Below are 19348 nucleotides of genomic sequence, written 5' to 3' on the forward strand. Positions count from 1 at the left end.
ACTTCAGTAAATAGGATCTTAATACATTATACTAAACAATAACTATTTCTATATGACTGAATTAATTCTCACTTAAAAGTGAAATTGTTTGGGATTACTAGTTCCAACTAAACTCACTGAGGTAGAGCTGGATCTGGAGTCGGTACTGACTCCAGAGCTGGAGCTGGAGCCGGAGCTGGAAACCGAGCCAGACGTTCCATTGTGAATGACTGTGACAGTTGAGTGGTCTCTTCCACTTCCTCCTCCTCCTGATGATGACGACGATGATGATGATGATGATGATGTGATGATCCGCCTGTCCAGGTCTCCTCCCAGTCCCAAATCCACCTCACCGCCCAGTCCGATATCCACTTCTCCGCCGGTACCTGTGCCTGTGCTAGTGATGCTGATGGTCCGGGAGCCGTCAGGCTGCGAGGTCGACTCGTCATAGTATGTTTCATATCCAGTCTCATATCCATCGTAGCCGTCGTACGGTTCCTCGCCAGTAGTCGTGGTAGAGCTGGAGGATGAAGAGGATGAAGAAGAGGAGGACGAGGAGCTACTCGAGGAACACAGCTCCTGACACACACAAAACTGAAAAAGGTGAACGTGAGGTCAGCAGAGGGTCGTTTCTGTGCCAACATGCTGACATCAAAGCCCTGAAAGATGTAAAAGTCCATGCATGGCTGAAAACGCACCACATGCTGCAGTCACGTGCATATCATTTCGTTTTACAGGCATAGCTTACAGAAACTTTACCATATGTTGGCCATAACAGTTTTCCGATAGAAAGCTTTTTATGAATATTACTGACAGCTGTTTTAATTTTTCAATTCTTGCTCATTTTTTGTTAATTTATGTTATTGAATATCAAATGGTAAAGCATGACGCTAGCAATAGCAAGGTCATGGGTTTGAGTTAGAGTTGGAAAAACATTTCCAAATGCAGTCAAATACACATTTAATTGAATGCAATTAAATAGACATTTGTGAACCCAACCTGAATATGCTGGAATTAAATATTCCCGATATATAACTGTGCAATTTAAGGCAAGACACTACAGGTGAACAGGGTAAAATATTTAACTGACAGACTTCACCATACTTTCCCAGCTGACTGATTATAACAAGAATTGCTAATGTTTTCTGAAAAGTCATTTTTAAATAAGCACAAGGCATTATCTAATTAAAATGTTAATTAAATGTATGCACTAATTTGCATAAATCAGGTTCATTTTGTTGACATATTACAGTTTAAGGTTTTTACAGAGGGGATTTTTTATATCTATTTTATTACTCCATAAGTTAGAAAATACTGCCAACAGCCAGAAATGTTCACCCTTTTTACCATGTTTTCAGCAATAAAATGTTGTGTACAACCAGCCGAATGATATATGAACAAACCCCTCAGTAAAAACCTTCAGAATACAGATAGGAATAAAACTGTAAATTTTGGTGCCTGCAAGTGCTCCTGAAGTGTAGAAAAAACTCACTGCCTGTAAAGATGCACATTTTCACCATGTTTTTAGGAATAAATGTATAAAATCAGGCAAATGATACATGAACAAATCCCTCAGTAAAAACCTTCAGAATACAGATAGGAATAAAACTGTAAATTTTGGTGCCTGCAAGTGCTCCTGAAGTGTAGAAAAAACTCACTGCCTTTAAAGATGCACATTTTCACCATGTTTTTTAAGAATAAAATGTTGTATAAATCCAGGCAAGTAATATATGAACAAACTCTTCAGCAAAAACCTTCAGACTATGGTTAGGAATAAAACTGTAAATTGTGGTGCATGCAAGTGCTGCTGAAGTGGAGAAAAAACTCACAGCCTTTAAAAATATGCATTTTTATCATGTTTTTAGGACTAAATGTTGTATAAAATCAGGCAAATGGTATATGAACAAATCCCTCAGTAAAAGCCTTCAGAATACAGATAGGAATAAAACAGTAAATTTAGGTGCATGCAAGTGCTCCTAAAGTGGAGAAAAACTCACAGCCTTTAAAAATATGCATTTTCACCATGTTTTTAGGAATAACATGTTATATAAAATCAGGCAAATTATATATGAACATATCCTTCATTAAAAAACTTCAGAATATAGAAAGGAATAAAACTGTAAAGTTTGGTGTATGTAAGTGCTGCTGAATGGAGAAAAACTGTTTAAGAACTTTTATATTTTGAGAAAACGACCTTTAAAGATATGTACTGTAAACGAAATCTAAAAGACACAAATAGATAAAGTGCAATAAAACAAAAACTTAAAAGTATTTTGAATGTTTTCTTTCCACTAGTCTGAAACAGCACATCATGAAAAATCTCAAAATTGACCAGTGCCTGAAAAACAAAGTTTTTGCCTATAAACCACAGACTTTGAATTCACCAGAAACTCCAGCACTATTAACAAAGAGTTTTACTTGTCACATAAATATAAAGTATGATTTTGCACCTGTCATTTGCATTAAATTCAGCATTTCTCCACTTTTTGACATTCTAGCCATTCGTTTTGCCCCGTGGTCAATCCCATAATTCCCTTGAGCCCGCCTTTTGCTCAGCTCCCATAGAGAATCAGTTGAAAATGGTTGGCCATCTCTGTGTTATTCAGCTTAAACTATTTTCTCATCTGTTTCACATGCTAAATCTCTCAATCTTTCATTTAATGCCTTCTCTTCCTTTCTCCATAGCGCTCCACAGAGGATATTGGCATCTGAGTGAACCCAGATGGACAGAGACTGAATATGAACACTCAATTGACCCCATGAAATAAAAATTTGACTTTTGTGGTTTTTAGTCCATATCTGCTCATCTTTATGTTGTTATACTCATTTTACACATTTTAAATATATAATATTTCTACAAGAAAGACTTTTTTTACTGACAAAATAATTACTTTTCTTTAATTTTTTTACATTATTAACACACATTTGTTATCCTATCTTGTCACATAAATGTGAAATATGATTTTTCTCCTCATATTTCTAACAGAAAGACGTGCATATGAATTTAGCATTTTATTTTGCAAGAAAATAATGTGTTTTTTATTAATTAATGAATTTATTTATTTATTTAAATCTTTTACATTTTAAATATAAATGCAAGATTAGATTTGGAAATACTTTATTTTCAAATGCAGTCCATTGAATACACATTTGTATTGTATTGAATACACATTTGAAATAATTCATCCCTAATTAAATGGAATAAAATATAGTAAAATATATCTGGGTGATTTAACATCGAATCCACTAGAAAAGCACAACTGGCAAAATCTGAAAGTTTAACTTGTCACATAAATGTGATATGTGATTTTTTTTGCTTCTTGTACTTTAACAGAAAGACTTGGATATTACTTTAGCATTTAATTTAGTGACAGAATAATGTATTTTCTTGACATTTTTTACATTATTAATACAGTATGTCAGCAATACTGATCCCAAACGCTCTACAGGCTGAGACCTGCTTCAGAGTTCTCATCTCCTCCCTCTATCACTCTCTCTTTCATTTCTCTGACTGATGAGGTCATACGTTCGTTGGAAAAATAAATTCTAAACAGACTGCCTGCAGCTGGGTCGTTTCCAATGAGATGGAAAGAGCCATAAAGAATTAATACGCCTGAAACACACACACACACACAAGTGTGGGCAGGTATTATTACTCCATTTTAATTTGTTTCTCATTCCAAATACTGAATGAAAGCTGAATAAATGTATAAATAGTCAAACAGTGTGTGCTTTGTGCTGTCAGATATGCCAACTGTAACACCAAAACCAGATTATGCTTAAACCCTTTTTCATCTTTGACCCAAATATAAAAAATAAAATTAATTATTAATTATATAAGTCTACTATATTTAAAAAATATTTCTATTAAAATATACACAGTATGCACACACATTAAAAAAAAGAAGCTTAATTATAATAGATGTTATTTTAATAAAATAATTTTTTTAAATATTGCGGCATTAGCCACTTTCCCATGATGCACTGGCATGTTCATTGTTAATTCTTGTTATTAGAGTGTTTATAACAGCAATTGTTTTTGTTATATTCAGTGATTTTTAACTGAAGTGATATTTTTTGTTCATTTTGAGGGTTAAAAGTTTTTCCACTCATCGTGTGTGTGTGCAACGGAATGAATAAAGCATAATTTATTCAAAAGCTGACATTGCATCATCACTTTAAAAATAGAATTATTTCATTCCGTTTCTAAATGTGCAGGAAACGCCGCACTGATTTATTATACCAGTCAGATTCATCTATCAGTCTAATCAGTGATTCTTCCTTGTTATACACGCGCTAATACACATTTTTCCCACAGCAATCCGAGGAAACTTGTACAAGCAGGCGGAGAAAATGTGGGCAAAGTGAGTGTGAACTCAGGAAGATGAATGTCTGGAACTGACACGAGTTTAGAGTCAAACATGAAGAGACTAGCGCGCACACACACACACACACACACACATTATCTGAGAGAGAGAGAGAGAGAGAGACACAGCCGTGCAGAAGGCTCTCCAGGCTGTGCGGAGATTTGGCTGTGAGAGCGACCAGACAGAATCAGCACAGCAAACACAAGAACCACAGAGAATACTGCAAAACAAAACGCTTCTGGAGTCGAGCAAACAGCTGAACACAGAGCTCCAGAGGACGCATTGCATAACAGAGAGAATTATGGGTACTTTTTTCTCAGGGAAACTTTGGTGCAGGGTAACATGCTTTAAGTTTTGCTTTAAGCGAAATATGTTCAGCAAGGATGCATTCAATGATTAAAGTGACAGTAAAGACATTTATAATGTTACAAAATTTCAAATAAATGCTGTTCTTTTGAACTTCCTTTTATGACAATTATCTTTATGACATTTAACTTTAGTAGCCATATAACGTAACATGGGTAATCCAGGAGACATCATTATTTTTTAATAAACGAATGCAACATGGAGCATTACATTTGCACTCTGTGTATAAAAAAAAATCACATTTTAATTTAATAAAAATAACTAATTGTTTTAATGAGACAGATGGGCCTGAATTCTCACTCTGCATTATGAGTCACATTTTTTCATTAAATCGTTCATTTTTAGTGATTATGCATGTACTTTGCATGTAAATGTGCATTTGCATGCAAATGAGATGCATGTAAAATGAAATTAGCATGTCGTTCTTGCGCACTACTGTTCAAAATTTTGGCATTTTTTTACTTTTTAGAAATTACTTTTATTCAGCAAGGATGCACTAAACTGATCAAATGTGACAGTAAAGACATAATGACACAAAAAGTTTCTATTTCACATAAATGCTGTTCTTTTGAAATTTCTATTCATCAAAGAATCCTGAAAAACAATTATCATGGTTTCCACAAAAATATGAAGCAGCAGAACTGTTTTCAACATTGCGAATGTTTCTTGAGCAACAAATCAGCATATTAGAATGATTTCTGAAGGATCATGTTACACTGAAGACTGGAGTAATGATGCTGAAAATTCAGCTTTGCATCACAGGAATAAATTACATTTTAAAATATATTTAAATACAAAATAGCTATTTGAAATTGGAATAACATTTCTCAATATTCCTATTTTACTGGATTTTTTATCAAGTAAATGCAGCACTGGAGAACATAAGAGTCTTCGTTCAAAAAACAGTGCAAGTAGCATCAGTGTCTTTCCTGGGTTTTGTTCTCTTTGTCACTCATGACATTTTCCTAAAGCTTTACTGTAGGATCAATGACTGTAGCCGTTTCTCGCTGGTTGTAGCTCTGAATTGTTTGCCAGTGTAAACATGCGTTTGGGCTTGACACCAGATTCAGATCCAAAATCCAGAGTCAGCTAAATCCACACACACTTCAAACCTTTCAAACTGGCCCAACACACACACAGACAAATCTATTCTTAATGTAAACTAAATATAATCACTGAGTGGTCATTTTAACACAAGCTCTTATCCGAAGCAAATTACAAGACATCCGTTGACAAGTAAGCTTTCAATTATTATTTCACCACCATCAAACACATTCAGATGAGCCCTAACCTTAAAATAACACTTTTGGCAGTTCTAATCTAGACCTATTTGAAATTGGAATAACATTTCTCAATATTCCTATTTTACTGGATTTTTTATCAAGTAAATGCAGCACTGGAGAACATAAGAGTCTTCTTTCAAAAAACAGTGCAAGTAGCATCAGTGTCTTTCCTGGGTTTTGTTCTCTTTGTCACTCATGACATTTTCCTAAAGCTTTACTGTAGGATCAATGACTGTAGCCGTTTCTCGCTGGTTGTAGCTCTGAATTGTTTGCCAGTGTAAACATGCGTTTGGGCTTGACACCAGATTCAGATCCAAAATCCAGAGTCAGCTAAATCCACACACACTTCAAACCTTTCAAACTGGCCCAACACACACACAGACAAATCTATTCTTAATGTAAACTAAATATAATCACTGAGTGGTCATTTTAACACAAGCTCTTATCCGAAGCAAATTACAAGACATCCGTTGACAAGTAAGCTTTCAATTATTATTTCACCACCATCAAACACATTCAGATGAGCCCTAACCTTAAAATAACACTTTTGGCAGTTCTAATCTAGACAATATATAGTCCTTTATAAATCCCTTGAAGCTATGATTAATCACACTCATCCTCCTCTGCTCATAATCTAACAATAGTACAAACTGAACCGGCCGTCTTCTCTAATCCTCATTTCTCTGTCATCTGCAAATATGAATATTTGAAACCGGAATAAATCAGGTCTGTAAAACGGTCCCTTGGACTTTCCACGTTACTCCAGATATGAACATACAATATTTCTGTTTGCATAGCGTGCGAGGAGAAGAGCAGCAGAACAGGCAAGAGGAAAGCAGAAACAGAGGTGTACAGAGATGACGGATCTATTCTGGGATTCCTGTGTCTGAGAGAAATTGATCACATTAATGTGGGACAGAGAGAGGGAGAGAGAGAATAATAGACACTGCATTGTCAGCAACTTTGAAATACGAGTGTCTTTTTCACCAAAAGCTCTCCACATCTCTCTCTGGAGTCTGAACTAACTGTTTCAGCAGCTGCCTGTGGTGACGTGCGCAGCCAAAACACTGTACACACACACACACACACATGTTTCAAATGTTTCAAAACAACACCACTTTTTCGAAAATTAGCATCACATGGCTGCAGTCAACAGAAGGGGGCGATAGACGGCACAGCTGCAAATTAACAAAAATGGAGGAACGATCCCAGACTTCTTTTGGTAGGGAGCCCAGAGTACAACACGTTCCCTTCAGTACTTGAAAGCACCTCGATTCCTCGTTCTGTCCTGCCATATTTCATTTCAACACACATGTGACATGTTCACACACACACACACACACACACACACGTGCACGTACTGCATACACGCATTGGATGAATCTCATGAAAACACGTCTCATATTACAGCCTGAAATCACATGTATATATTATTAATTAAATAATTATCTTATTTATATATAATTATATTATTTATCTTACTATATATCTATACAATTAATATTGTCATTATAAAATGTATAAACATAAAATGATAAATATATAATACTATAAATACAGAAATTATAAGGATTATAATGTATAATATTATTAAAATACATATACTTATACATATACATTATATTTATATATAATTTTTTATATACTCTATTATTATTATATAGTTAAATAATAAATCATTCTTATTAAATGTATTATACAATGAATAATAAATCAATTATATAATGCATTTTATATATATATATATAGATATCAATTATTACCATTTATATTTATTAATACCGTATTGGCCCGAATATAAGACGACCCTGATTATAAGACGACCCCCCTTTTTCTAAATGTACCTTTTGGAAAAAAGCGTTTTAAAAACCAAATCTTGTTTTTTCTCAATAAAACACATTTTGTCTTCAATTATTTTCATATTGCATATTTTTCCTATTTAAATTTTTGTTTTGAAAGTATGGTAAAATGTACCAACAATCACATTCAAAAAATATACACTTTTTGATATGCCATTAAAAAAACAAAACAGGTAGCCCATCTGAATTAGGACACGTAGGCTATCCATCTAATAGTAGCCTACCAAAATCTTATTAACAGTAGAAGTTAAATCTTACTGTAATCTTCAAATCTGGGTACTGTCTTACGTTTTAAAATCACAAAGAGAGTTTGGTCCCATCAGGCTAACGTGACAGTCACGACTCATGCAGCTGTAAGCTTTTCTTTTTCTTTTGTTTTTACTCGCGATCTTTACAACACGCATTACATTACGTATTTCATGGCACACTCGTTTTATGCGTATTTGGCGCCACCTATTGTTGTGGGTGTATTATTGACATGTCAAAGTCTAGACCCTGAATATAAGACGACCGCGTTTTTTCAGATGTATTTTCAAGAAAAAAAAACGTATATTCGGGTCAATACGGTACTACTTAGAATTTAGTTTACATATGATGCATAAAGAAAATTGTACCTGTATGGTAGGACTTCGTAAAAAATTATTTTATTTATTTATTTATTTTCTGGATTAGCATTGTGACATCATTTTCATGGCAGTCTTTTGTGTAATTCTGTAATTTATCATACGTTAAATATGTTAACAACTGTTGAATTTCTACTGATTTTGGAGTTAAATATGACCCAGACATGTTCTTGACAGTTTGTGTTAGATTCACCCACACAAACACGCTCTATCCGGTCTAATCACAGTTTCAAAGCTTGAGGTCTTGTACTTATTAGGTTTGTTTAAAAATGACATCATCGCAGCTGCTTATGACCTCATCAGCCCAAGACACGGGAATCAGGCCGCATGTGATCCGCATTAGAACATGGACTCATGCTGTGGGAGAGATCGCAAAAGATTTTAACGAAGCAGCATGAAACGCTCCACAAGAGCGACTGAATATCTGTGCGAACTCGAGACCGCAATGCAGACGCTCACACATGGGATGGTGTTCGCACACACACACACACACACACAAATCCAGGCAGCGTCTGGCCATTCTCAAGAGTAAAAAAAAAAAACAACCACAGAAACCAAACCATCCAATGAAGTGAACACACACACAGTGGCAGCGTCTGGAGACCTTTAAGATATTTGCCAAAAGCAACAGGCATGTCTACCACTGCATTTTCCCTGCGTTCCTTTTGTCCACCAACCCTCCGTCAGCATTCACTCCATTTCTCCTTTTCTCTCACTCACCTCCACTTTCACTTCTCCATTTGATTATAATGCCATCTCTGGCCCTACAGCAAAAGTTTCTTGGTCTTTTACGTTCAGCTTCCTTAACTGCAGCATTGAATGATGGATTATTTAGACTGTGTTTTCACTAGGAACCATTATAAAGTTTAATTTGGAATGCCAGGAAACTACTGAACCAAAACATCTGTGCAATGTTGCTTTAATGTTCTCCCTCATTCGGCCTGAGAAAGTTTATTCAACCAATTTACATACAAATGTTGCATATTTAAATGTGCAATTTGTAATTTAAGCAGCACCAAATGGAACTGCAAAATATGTAAACAAATACAGTTATTTTAAAGAAAAATAAATATGTAATTTACTTGATTATTTGGGGATGCAAATGTATGTGGTTGATTTTTGAAAGAAGTCTCTTACTGTATATCAAGGCAGCATTTATTTGATCAAAACACAGTAATATTGTGAAATATTATTACAATTTAAAATAACTGTTTTCTGTTTCAAAATATTTTAAAATGTCATTTATTTCTATGATGCAAAGCTGAATTTTCAGCATCATTACTCCAGTCAGTGTCACATGATCCTTCAGAAATCATTCTAATATGCTAATTTGCTGTTCAAGAAACATTTCTTATTATAATCAATGTTGAATTATGTTGTGCTGCTTAATATTTTTGTGGAAATGCCATTTTTTTCAGGGTTCTTTGATGAAAAGGAATTTTAGAATAACAGCATTTATTTAAATAGAAATCTTTTGCAACATGATGTCTTTACTGTCACTTTTGATCGATTTAATGCATCCTTAAATAATACAATTTGCAAAAAAATATTTTTTTACAGTGGTGCATATAGGAAAAATAATAAGGAAACTTATCACAGCCTAACACATTTCAAGTTAAATCCTGACTATCAAGTCCCGCCCACTTTATTGTCTACACAATATTTTGTTCCACTCAGAAATGCAGCACATTATAGAAGTTAAATGTATAGTGAATGCAGTTTCATGTCTTTATGTCAGCTCTCTTGATGTTAAAGCTGCTGTTGTCCTTCTTTAAAGAGAAACTCTGAACATTAAGCATTTCTTTCTTTAAATATCTTTCTTCCTCTCTTATTTTCTCTTTCAGTCAGGTTAGACAGAATGATGATACAGATCGAGCAGACGAGTGTGATGAGTGACGTGTGAATCATGCTGATTTCAACCACACTAGGATTTGACACACACACACACACACACACACACACACACTTCTTCTGACCTGTACATGTGCTGTGGAAACCCCCTCGATGACGTCATGAGACATGAGCTTCAAACTCCTCATTCTGACCAGAACTTTCCACAAAAACATCACCTTTCCCTCCGTGTGTGAGATATTTTCCATCTGATACAAACCTAAAACTGATAACAGTGAGATGCTGCAGGAGACTGAAGATGAACATCTGCTTTACTGTCTACTGTCTACATTTGGAATGCTCTACAGTGCTCACTATACAAAAAATAAATATTCTTCAAAGATTATTAGAGTATGTTTTATGAGTCTTTCTACCTTAAAACGTTACATTTAATTTAATGTGCTACTTGCTGTTTCTTTGTAATTATTTGTGCAACAAAAGCAAGAATTTAGTTTTTACATTTAAAAAACAATAATAAAGCAAACGGTGCTTTCCTTTGCAAAACTCTCTGCTACAATTAAAGGGCATCATTTATAATGTTAGTATGATGGTAGCATAAAAAAAGCATTAAAACACATTAAATATTGAGTGCATTTTAACTAAACAGAACTATTAACAGTATATCAGTATTTTCCATTAAAGCCCCACAAATTAAGTATATTATTTATATTCAAAATGTCTCTCATCTGCCATGTTGGATGAAATCACTGAGCTCATCCCAATGCATTCTGGGATTGTCTGATCTATAAAGTATACATGCTGTCGATTTCGGCCAAAATGAGAGGTATAATTAGAAAAACTGTGACTATGATGCAAAAAAAAACTGGTCTAAATAGGCAGCTCACAAAGTTTTGGAACATGCAACATTTTATATCATTTTAAAGAAACAACTAGGGAAATTTAAGCACTTAAATCCAAATAAACCCAACAGGTCAACTTAATGCAAATAACACACCATCTAGTGTACGCTTTTTGTTAATTTTCTCTCTGATTTTGGGATTCCCTCTTATTTCTCTCTCTGTTTATCTTAGTGAAATGTGTCAGCATTTAAGGGAATTGAATTACACGTGCAGACTCTGAAATGAAATATGATTTTGCTGTGTGTATACGACAGGGGTTTGGTTAAGATTCTGTGGTGACTCGGTGTCTCGCTCTGTGGAAAAAAAACACACGGCTCTTTCCATTTTCTCCAAACACTTTAACTTCAAACAGAAAGGTAGACCAAACCTTAAAGACACATCAGTATTCCATGAACCCCATGCGTCTGCGGTCAAAACCCTCGGGATGAACACTAACATTACCTACAGTACTTCTGAATGACTCACATCCAGTCCCCGACCGTTACAATCCCACAATCCTTCAGCTTTTTCTATCAAGACACACTGAGATTAAACAAACGGCAACAAATTAAATTTTCAAATTTCAGTTTATGAAAAGAATTGCTTCCTGCATACTGCGCTGCATTATTTATTTAGCATTTTTGTCCAATATTGTGCAAAAACGTCTTACCTTTTGACTAATCTAACATCACAAAAAATGAATTTCATGCAAAAGTATTGCATTTCTCTCAAGGAACTTTACGTTTTTGCACAAAATGTTTGCATTTTCTCGCAAAAGTATTGTATTTCTCTCAAGAAACGTTGCGCTTCCTCAAAATATATTTGCGTTCTCTCGCAGAAATATTGCATTTCTCTCAAGAAACGTTGCGTTTTCTCACAATATTTTGCATTCTCTCGCAAAAAATATTGTATTTCTCTCAAGAAACGTTATGTTTTCTCACAAAATATTTGCATTCTCTTGCAAAAGTATTGTATTTCTCTCAAGAAACGTTGCATTTTCTCACAATATTTTGCATTCTCTCGCAAAAATATTGTATTTCTCTCAAGAAACGTTGCGTTTTCTCACAATATTTTGCGTTCTCTCACAAAAGTATTGCATTTCTCTCAAGAAACGTTGCGTTTTCTCACAATATTTTGCGTTCTCTCACAAAAGTATTGCATTTCTCTCAAGAAACGTTGCGTTTTCTTGCTAAATATTTGCATTCCCTCCCAAAAGTATTGCATTTCTCTCAAGAAACGTTGCGTTTTCTCACAAAATATTTGCAATCTCTCGCAAAAGTATTGCATTTCTCTCAAAAAATGTTGCATTATCTCGCAAAAGTATTACATACCCCCCAAAAAACTTTGCATTCTCTTGCAAAAATTTGCATTTTCTAGCAAAAGTACTACGTTCACTCAAGAAACTTGCTTTTACTCGCAAAATACTTGGATTCTCTCACAAAAGTGTTGCATTCAGGAAGTTTTTTTTTTTTCTGAAAGAAATTTATATTTTTATTCAACACGAATGCAACAAATTGACCAAAACTTTATTGAGCTTTATAAGACATTAATAATGTTACAAAAGATTGTTACAACATTCATAATAATAATAAATGTCTCATGAGCAGCAAATCAGCATTTCTGAAGGATCATATGACACTGAAGCCTTGAGTAAAGATGCAGAAAATTCAGCTTTGCATCACAGAAATAAATTATATTTTCAAATAAATTTAAATTGAAAATAGTTCTTTTAAATTGTAATGATATTTCACAATACTACCGATTTTACTGTATTTACTAAATAAAATAAAACAATTTACTGTATTGTATATACAAATAAATACAGCCTTGGTGAGCATAAGCGACTTCTTTTAAAAACATAAAAAATCCTAGAGACCCAAATAGTAGTGTATTTAAGACCTAAATGTAATCTTTTGTTTGCTTAAAAATGCAAACTTTCTGTCACCGCCTTTAACCTGATAACATATTTGAATCTAAACCTGACAGTAATTTTTGAAGCTTGAAAGCTCCTTGTTCCTGTCTGGAAAAAAGCAGCTTTTAGACTGACATTTTTGGGTGAACTGTCCCTTTAAGACTGAACTTTAAGTCCAGTCAAACTTCAAAAAACAAAGAAAGAGAAGGAAAAAAAGGGTCAAATTAAACAGTCTCTTTCTAAAATGAGAAAAACAGACATGACTTCTCTCTCTCTCACACACACACACACATACACAACATGTGCCAAACAGATGCCCGTCGCCAGGACCTCTGGGAAAATCTAGGCTGCTTGAGGAAGTGAGTTTTCCAATCATTCAAAAGACAAAGCATCCATACATGTGTGCAGTAAACACACCTGATGATTGCTGCAGTGTTTAGTGTGTTTATGCTTTAATCAACTGCACAGGTTTAGAGTCCATTACTGGACTTCATAAAGTGTCTAATGATTTAGAAAGAACATGTTACTAAAAACTCTCAGACGGCCTTCCTGGAATCCTGTCTCCATGTCTAACTCCTCCTTTTCTCCTCTGTTTATGTCTGGAGATATTTTTTGAGTCTTCAGATGTGATTCTACTCGAGTCACACCATTACAGACAGTCTACATCTCTAAAAACCTCATAAAACATTCATCTCATAAAACACTAATGAGGTTATTTGAGGTCTGATCTGCACATATTTCTGAATGTTAATAATCTGAGTTGTCCAAGAACAAGAACAGAGAGGTTAATTTCTGCTTTTGTTTACATTAAGTGCTTAATTTCACACAATGTGTGTATAAATGTCAAAAAACAAAGCCACCAGATGAACCTCAAGATTTACCGTCTGACTGAAATGGAAATTTTTTAAATCAAAGGGAGGCATTTATCTAAAAAACAAGCTGTGCAGAAAACCGCCACTGAAAACAACCTTAATTTAAATAACAGTCAATGAGCAAGCATTGAACATTATATTCTAGATCTAGATATTTTCTAGAATTCGTGTTACTATTTCATAAAAAAAAGTAGATTTGCGATATATTAACATGAAATTGTGATCAATTTAAATCTCAATTTAAGTCTCAATTACCTTTTTTATTACCTTATGGCGGAAACGGACTTCCATGTACAACAGCCATTAAATAGTAATACAATATAGCATATATTCTGTATCACAAAATGTCTTTCTAAGAGATTCTACACTGGTTTAATTCTTTGTGAGATATTCTAGATATTTCCCTGCTGTTAAAGTGATTTTCAGAAACAGATATTCTAGATCACTTCGCCCCTGTGAGAAGCCAAACCATTTTTATCACTAGGGCTGGGTAAAAAATATCGATTTCTCGATATTAATCGATTCTCATTTTTACGGAACGATATCGATTCCTAAATCCCAAGAATTGATTAGTCTAGCCTGTTTTCGGTTAATGGACGGAACATTGAAGTGTACTTCCCATCCAATAAATCGCAATAAGCATAGGCGGAGGGTGAACCAACTCCAGGGTAAGGCTAAAAGCAGCCAAATGTATTAAACATCATAAACCCGTCTTTTCAGGCAAGAACCAGACATGGGTGTCATGTAGGCTAAAAATTTTTTTAATGGGACTGAATTTGTATTTAACGTGATTACAATGTAATAAAAACGTTAGAAATTGATAATTATATAACGTTTCCTTTCCACGGTTATTCAAACAGAGAATAAATTATATATAGAAAGTGACATTATCACTAACTTTAATCTATCGCGAGTTTAAGCACTCTCAAAAAAACAAAACTATCGTTATAAACCACTGAAGCTGTATACACTGTGAAATGAATCTCGATTCTCTTACTTACATTGTATGTACATCTGCGCTTTGTTGTTTATGATGAGAGAATTTGCAAGAGTCCAGAATGCGCACGCACTCAACAAAACTGATTCACTTTGTTAGCAACAGACGTAATAGATTTAATTTGTCTGTGCAGGGGCATTTTTGCCCCGAGTCCCTGACTCCCCGTGGCCAGGGGAAGGCTAAGCCTTACACACCTATGGGTCAGAGGATGTGAGCGACGCTCCTGACCAGCACACAGTCAGCTCAGTTCCCACTGCAATTAACCTTCCAGACACTCAGGTTAGGATCAGAGGATGAGAACAGCTTAAAACTGGATCAGGAGAAGTTAAAGGAATGACACACAATCCAGACCTCTGCACTGGCTTCATGCCATGTGAGCGAGATGCTTTTTCATCTTCTTATTCTGGATTTCAACTCACAATCAGTGCAGAAAAGTTACCTAAGGTAACTTTTTGGAAAGTTTAAAACAAAGAAAAGTTATAAAATAAAGAATATATATTGCAAAGATACAGTGTTGGGCAAGCTACTTGGAAAATGTAGTGAGCTAAGCTAACAGTTACTCTTCATTAAATGAAGCTTCACTACACTAAAGCTATAGATAGCCCTGTGAAATGTAGCAAGCTAAGCAACAGCAACATGGCAAACGTAGTTTACTACATCTAAGGTAGTTATTAAACATGTCATTTTTATATTGAACTAACATCATACGTCAATGCTCTCTTAGTGATCAATAAAACTGTCAGTAGACAGGCATAATAGTTCAGTTTAATTGTTTATTCAACAACTGTTCCAAACCAATTTGGCAACAAAGACCAGCATCATGTACAGGGCCGGATTTTCCTCATATTATGTGACATACATATTTCAATAAATCTTTGCTGTCAGCCGGAAACCTCCTATTGGTAGTTGGTATTGTGGCTTTATTGTATACAGATACATTTATATAAATGGTAACATTTCACAATAAGGTTCATTAGTTAACATTATTTAACTAGTGTAGTTAACATGAACTAAGAAAGAACAATACTTCTGCAGCTTTTATTAATGTTAATTTCAACATTTACTAATGCATTATTAAAATCAAAAGTTGTGTTTGTCAATATTAGTTAATGCACTGTGAACTAACATGAACTACAAATGAACGACTGTATTTTCATTAACAATATATATATATATATATATATATATATATATATATAGGCCTACAAATAACTTAGGCTACGTTTATTTGCATCGTTGCATGTGTCATTATATTATTAACATTTCACCAAAATCAAGTTCAAATACAAATGACCTTCTTTTTGTTTACGAACGTGACCTAACCACGCAAAGACAAATGGTGGGAAAAAATAGGTATTTCCGCAATTTTCGACCTGACAACTCAAATTATAAATCCTTATTTTACATGTACTGTTTTTAATCTATGTAAGGCAAGGTTTTTTACCTACTTGGTTAATAGATATGTGCTAACTGTTATGCTTATTGAAATGTGTAATGAAAATACACATTTGGGACTTTTAACAGGCGCTTTTATCCGAAACGACTTCTATTGCATTCAAGATCTACATTTATCAGTTTCTGCATCCCCTGGGAATCAAACCCTTGGCTTTGCAAACTTTAGTAGTGAAAGGATCCAATTACCACAACCCACATTACAGTAGCCTTTCTGTACATCACATTGGAAACTGTGTAAAGTTTCCAGAGAATAAAGCAGTGACAAGGTGAAAACTCTTGATTCCTGAAGACATATGGGGTGAGCTGCATTTAAAGGTTGCCATGTCCTTTCCTTCTGTACAATACAGTGAGCTGTGCAAGTATGAATCACACACACCTCAAGCTTTAGGAAACACATGGATGCCAGGGACACGACTAATCTCACTGCATGTCTGAAAAGCTGATGTTTAGAGGGTTGATTCAGAACATTGTGGCTGTCAGCATAAAAAAAAGTCTATAGTTTTAGACAAATCCGCTACTAATGAGTTCAAAGCAACACGTCCCTCAAGCCCTGTTCATAATCCATTTATATAAGGGTTTTTTCTCTACGTTTTATGAGAACACAAGCAAACAATGTGCCAAACAGCCATAATACTTCATGCCGAACACCAACTAATTCTTCGAACTCTGTTCTTCATTGAAATGCTTCAACATCAAGTTGGCAAGCACCCTAAACAAAGATCAACACTGAAGCTAAGTACTGAACTTAAAGTGATCTAAATGAGTATGGTGAAGATGTGCTTTTTTTTTTTTTGCAGAACAGATTTGGAGAAATTGAACATTATATCACTTGCTCACCTGGAGATATTTTTTGAGTCTTCAGATGTGATTCTACTCGAGTCACACCATTACAGACAGTCTACATCTCTAAAAACCTCATAAAACATTCATCTCATAAAACACTAATGAGGTTATTTGAGGTCTGATCTGCACATATTTCTGAATGTTAATAATCTGAGTTGTCCAAGAACAAGAACAGAGAGGTTAATTTCTGCTTTTGTTTACATTAAGTGCTTAATTTCACACAATGTGTGTATAAATGTCAAAAAACAAAGCCACCAGATGAACCTCAAGATTTACCGTCTGACTGAAATGGAAATTTTTTAAATCAAAGGGAGGCATTTATCTAAAAAACAAGCTGTGCAGAGAAAACCGCCACTGAAAACAACCTTAATTTAAATAACAGTCAATGAGCAAGCATTGAACATTATATTCTGGATCTAGATATTTTCTAGAATTCATGTTACTATTTCATAAAAAAAAGTAGATTTGCGATATATTAACATGAAATTGTGATCAATTTAAATCTCAATTTAAGTCTCAATTACCTTTTTTATTACCTTATGGCGGAAACGGACTTCCATGTACAACAGCCATTAAATAGTAATACAATATAGCATATATTCTGTATCACAAAATGTCTTTCTAAGAGATTCTACACTGGTTTAATTCTTTGTGAGATATTCTAGATATTTCCCTGCTGTTAAAGTGATTTTCAGAAACAGATATTCTAGATCACTTCGCCCCTGTGAGAAGCCAAACCATTTTTATCACTAGGGCTGGGTAAAAAATATCGATTTCTCGATATTAATCGATTCTCATTTTTACGGAACGATATCGATTCCTAAATCCCAAGAATTGATTAGTCTAGCCTGTTTTCAGTTAATGGACGGAACATTGAAGTGTACTTCCCATCCAATAAATCGCAATAAGCATAGGCGGAGGGTGAACCAACTCCAGGGTAAGGCTAAAAGCAGCCAAATGTATTAAACATCATAAACCCGTCTTTTCAGGCAAGAACCAGACATGGGTGTCATGTAGGCTAAAAATTTTTTTAATGGGACTGAATTTGTATTTAACGTGATTACAATGTAATAAAAACGTTAGAAATTGATAATTATATAACGTTTCCTTTCCACGGTTATTCAAACAGAGAATAAATTATATATAGAAAGTGACATTATCACTAACTTTAATCTATCGCGAGTTTAAGCACTCTCAAAAAAACAAAACTATCGTTATAAACCACTGAAGCTGTATACACTGTGAGATGAATCTCTTACTTACATTGTACGTACATCTGCGCTTTGTTGTTTATGATGAGAAAATTTGCAAGAGTCCGGAACGTGCGCGCACTCAAAAAACTGATGAGTTTCAGCGATGACTCATCTGAACGCCTCTGATTGGCCATTGCATTCCTAAGCTCAACAGAATTGTGTGTGATTGGTTAAAATGTGCAACACTGTAAAAATACGGTGCAACATGAGCAGATCTTAATTTAATGCTGCAATGGACACTGTCTATTCATATTCCCTTTGTTAGCAACAGACGTAATAGATTTAATTTGTCTGTCCAGGGGCATTTTTGCCCCAAGTCCCCGACTCCCCGTGGCCAGGGGACAGCCTTACACACGCTCCGCCTATGGCAATAAGCATTGTGCTTTGGTACATTTCATATGAAACAAAGTATCAGATTTCAAATTCTGTCCATTGTATTGCAGTATTTAAAAAATAAGTGCCGTTTTGGCGCTGTTTAATGTGGAGTGACAGATTGCTGTAGCGTCTCAGTTTAACAGTTTAACAGACGCGAGGCGCACGTGAACTGATCATCTCCAATACCAGTTTCAGCACAAAATAAACATGACTAAACATCCGAACATCCGAAGAAAGAAAGAGTACAACTTTACAATCCGTATCCTGTCTCCTGTAATCGCTCAATCTGTGTTTCAGCCGCACAAAGACGTCAATATAACGGCTTGTAAACAATATGTAACGTAACGTCACATTTACCTCAGAAAAAAACATATTCTGTGACTATGAACTCATTAGTCAGATAGAAAAATAAACTGTAGAGAGGGGCATTTTGCT

At 34.7% G+C, this 19348-nt stretch overlaps 1 protein-coding gene across 1 annotated transcript in view; it reads right to left on the reverse strand.

The window, feature by feature from the left end:
- LOC107585431 (collagen alpha-1(V) chain-like) overlaps nucleotides 1-19348 on the reverse strand; it is a 103561-nt gene that overhangs the window by 46351 nt on the left and 37862 nt on the right. The window contains exons 3-4 of the mRNA XM_016272449.1: nucleotides 10454-10587; nucleotides 118-558 (exon numbers count right to left, since the gene is read on the reverse strand). Of these exons, the coding sequence (XP_016127935.1) occupies nucleotides 118-558; nucleotides 10454-10587 (575 nt within the window). The remainder of the gene's footprint in view (nucleotides 1-117; nucleotides 559-10453; nucleotides 10588-19348) is intronic.

This window comes from Sinocyclocheilus grahami, unplaced genomic scaffold (genome assembly GCF_001515645.1).
Source record: "Sinocyclocheilus grahami isolate Dianchi unplaced genomic scaffold, SAMN03320097.WGS_v1.1 scaffold70.1, whole genome shotgun sequence".
In the NCBI taxonomy this organism is placed as follows: domain Eukaryota; kingdom Metazoa; phylum Chordata; class Actinopteri; order Cypriniformes; family Cyprinidae; genus Sinocyclocheilus; species Sinocyclocheilus grahami.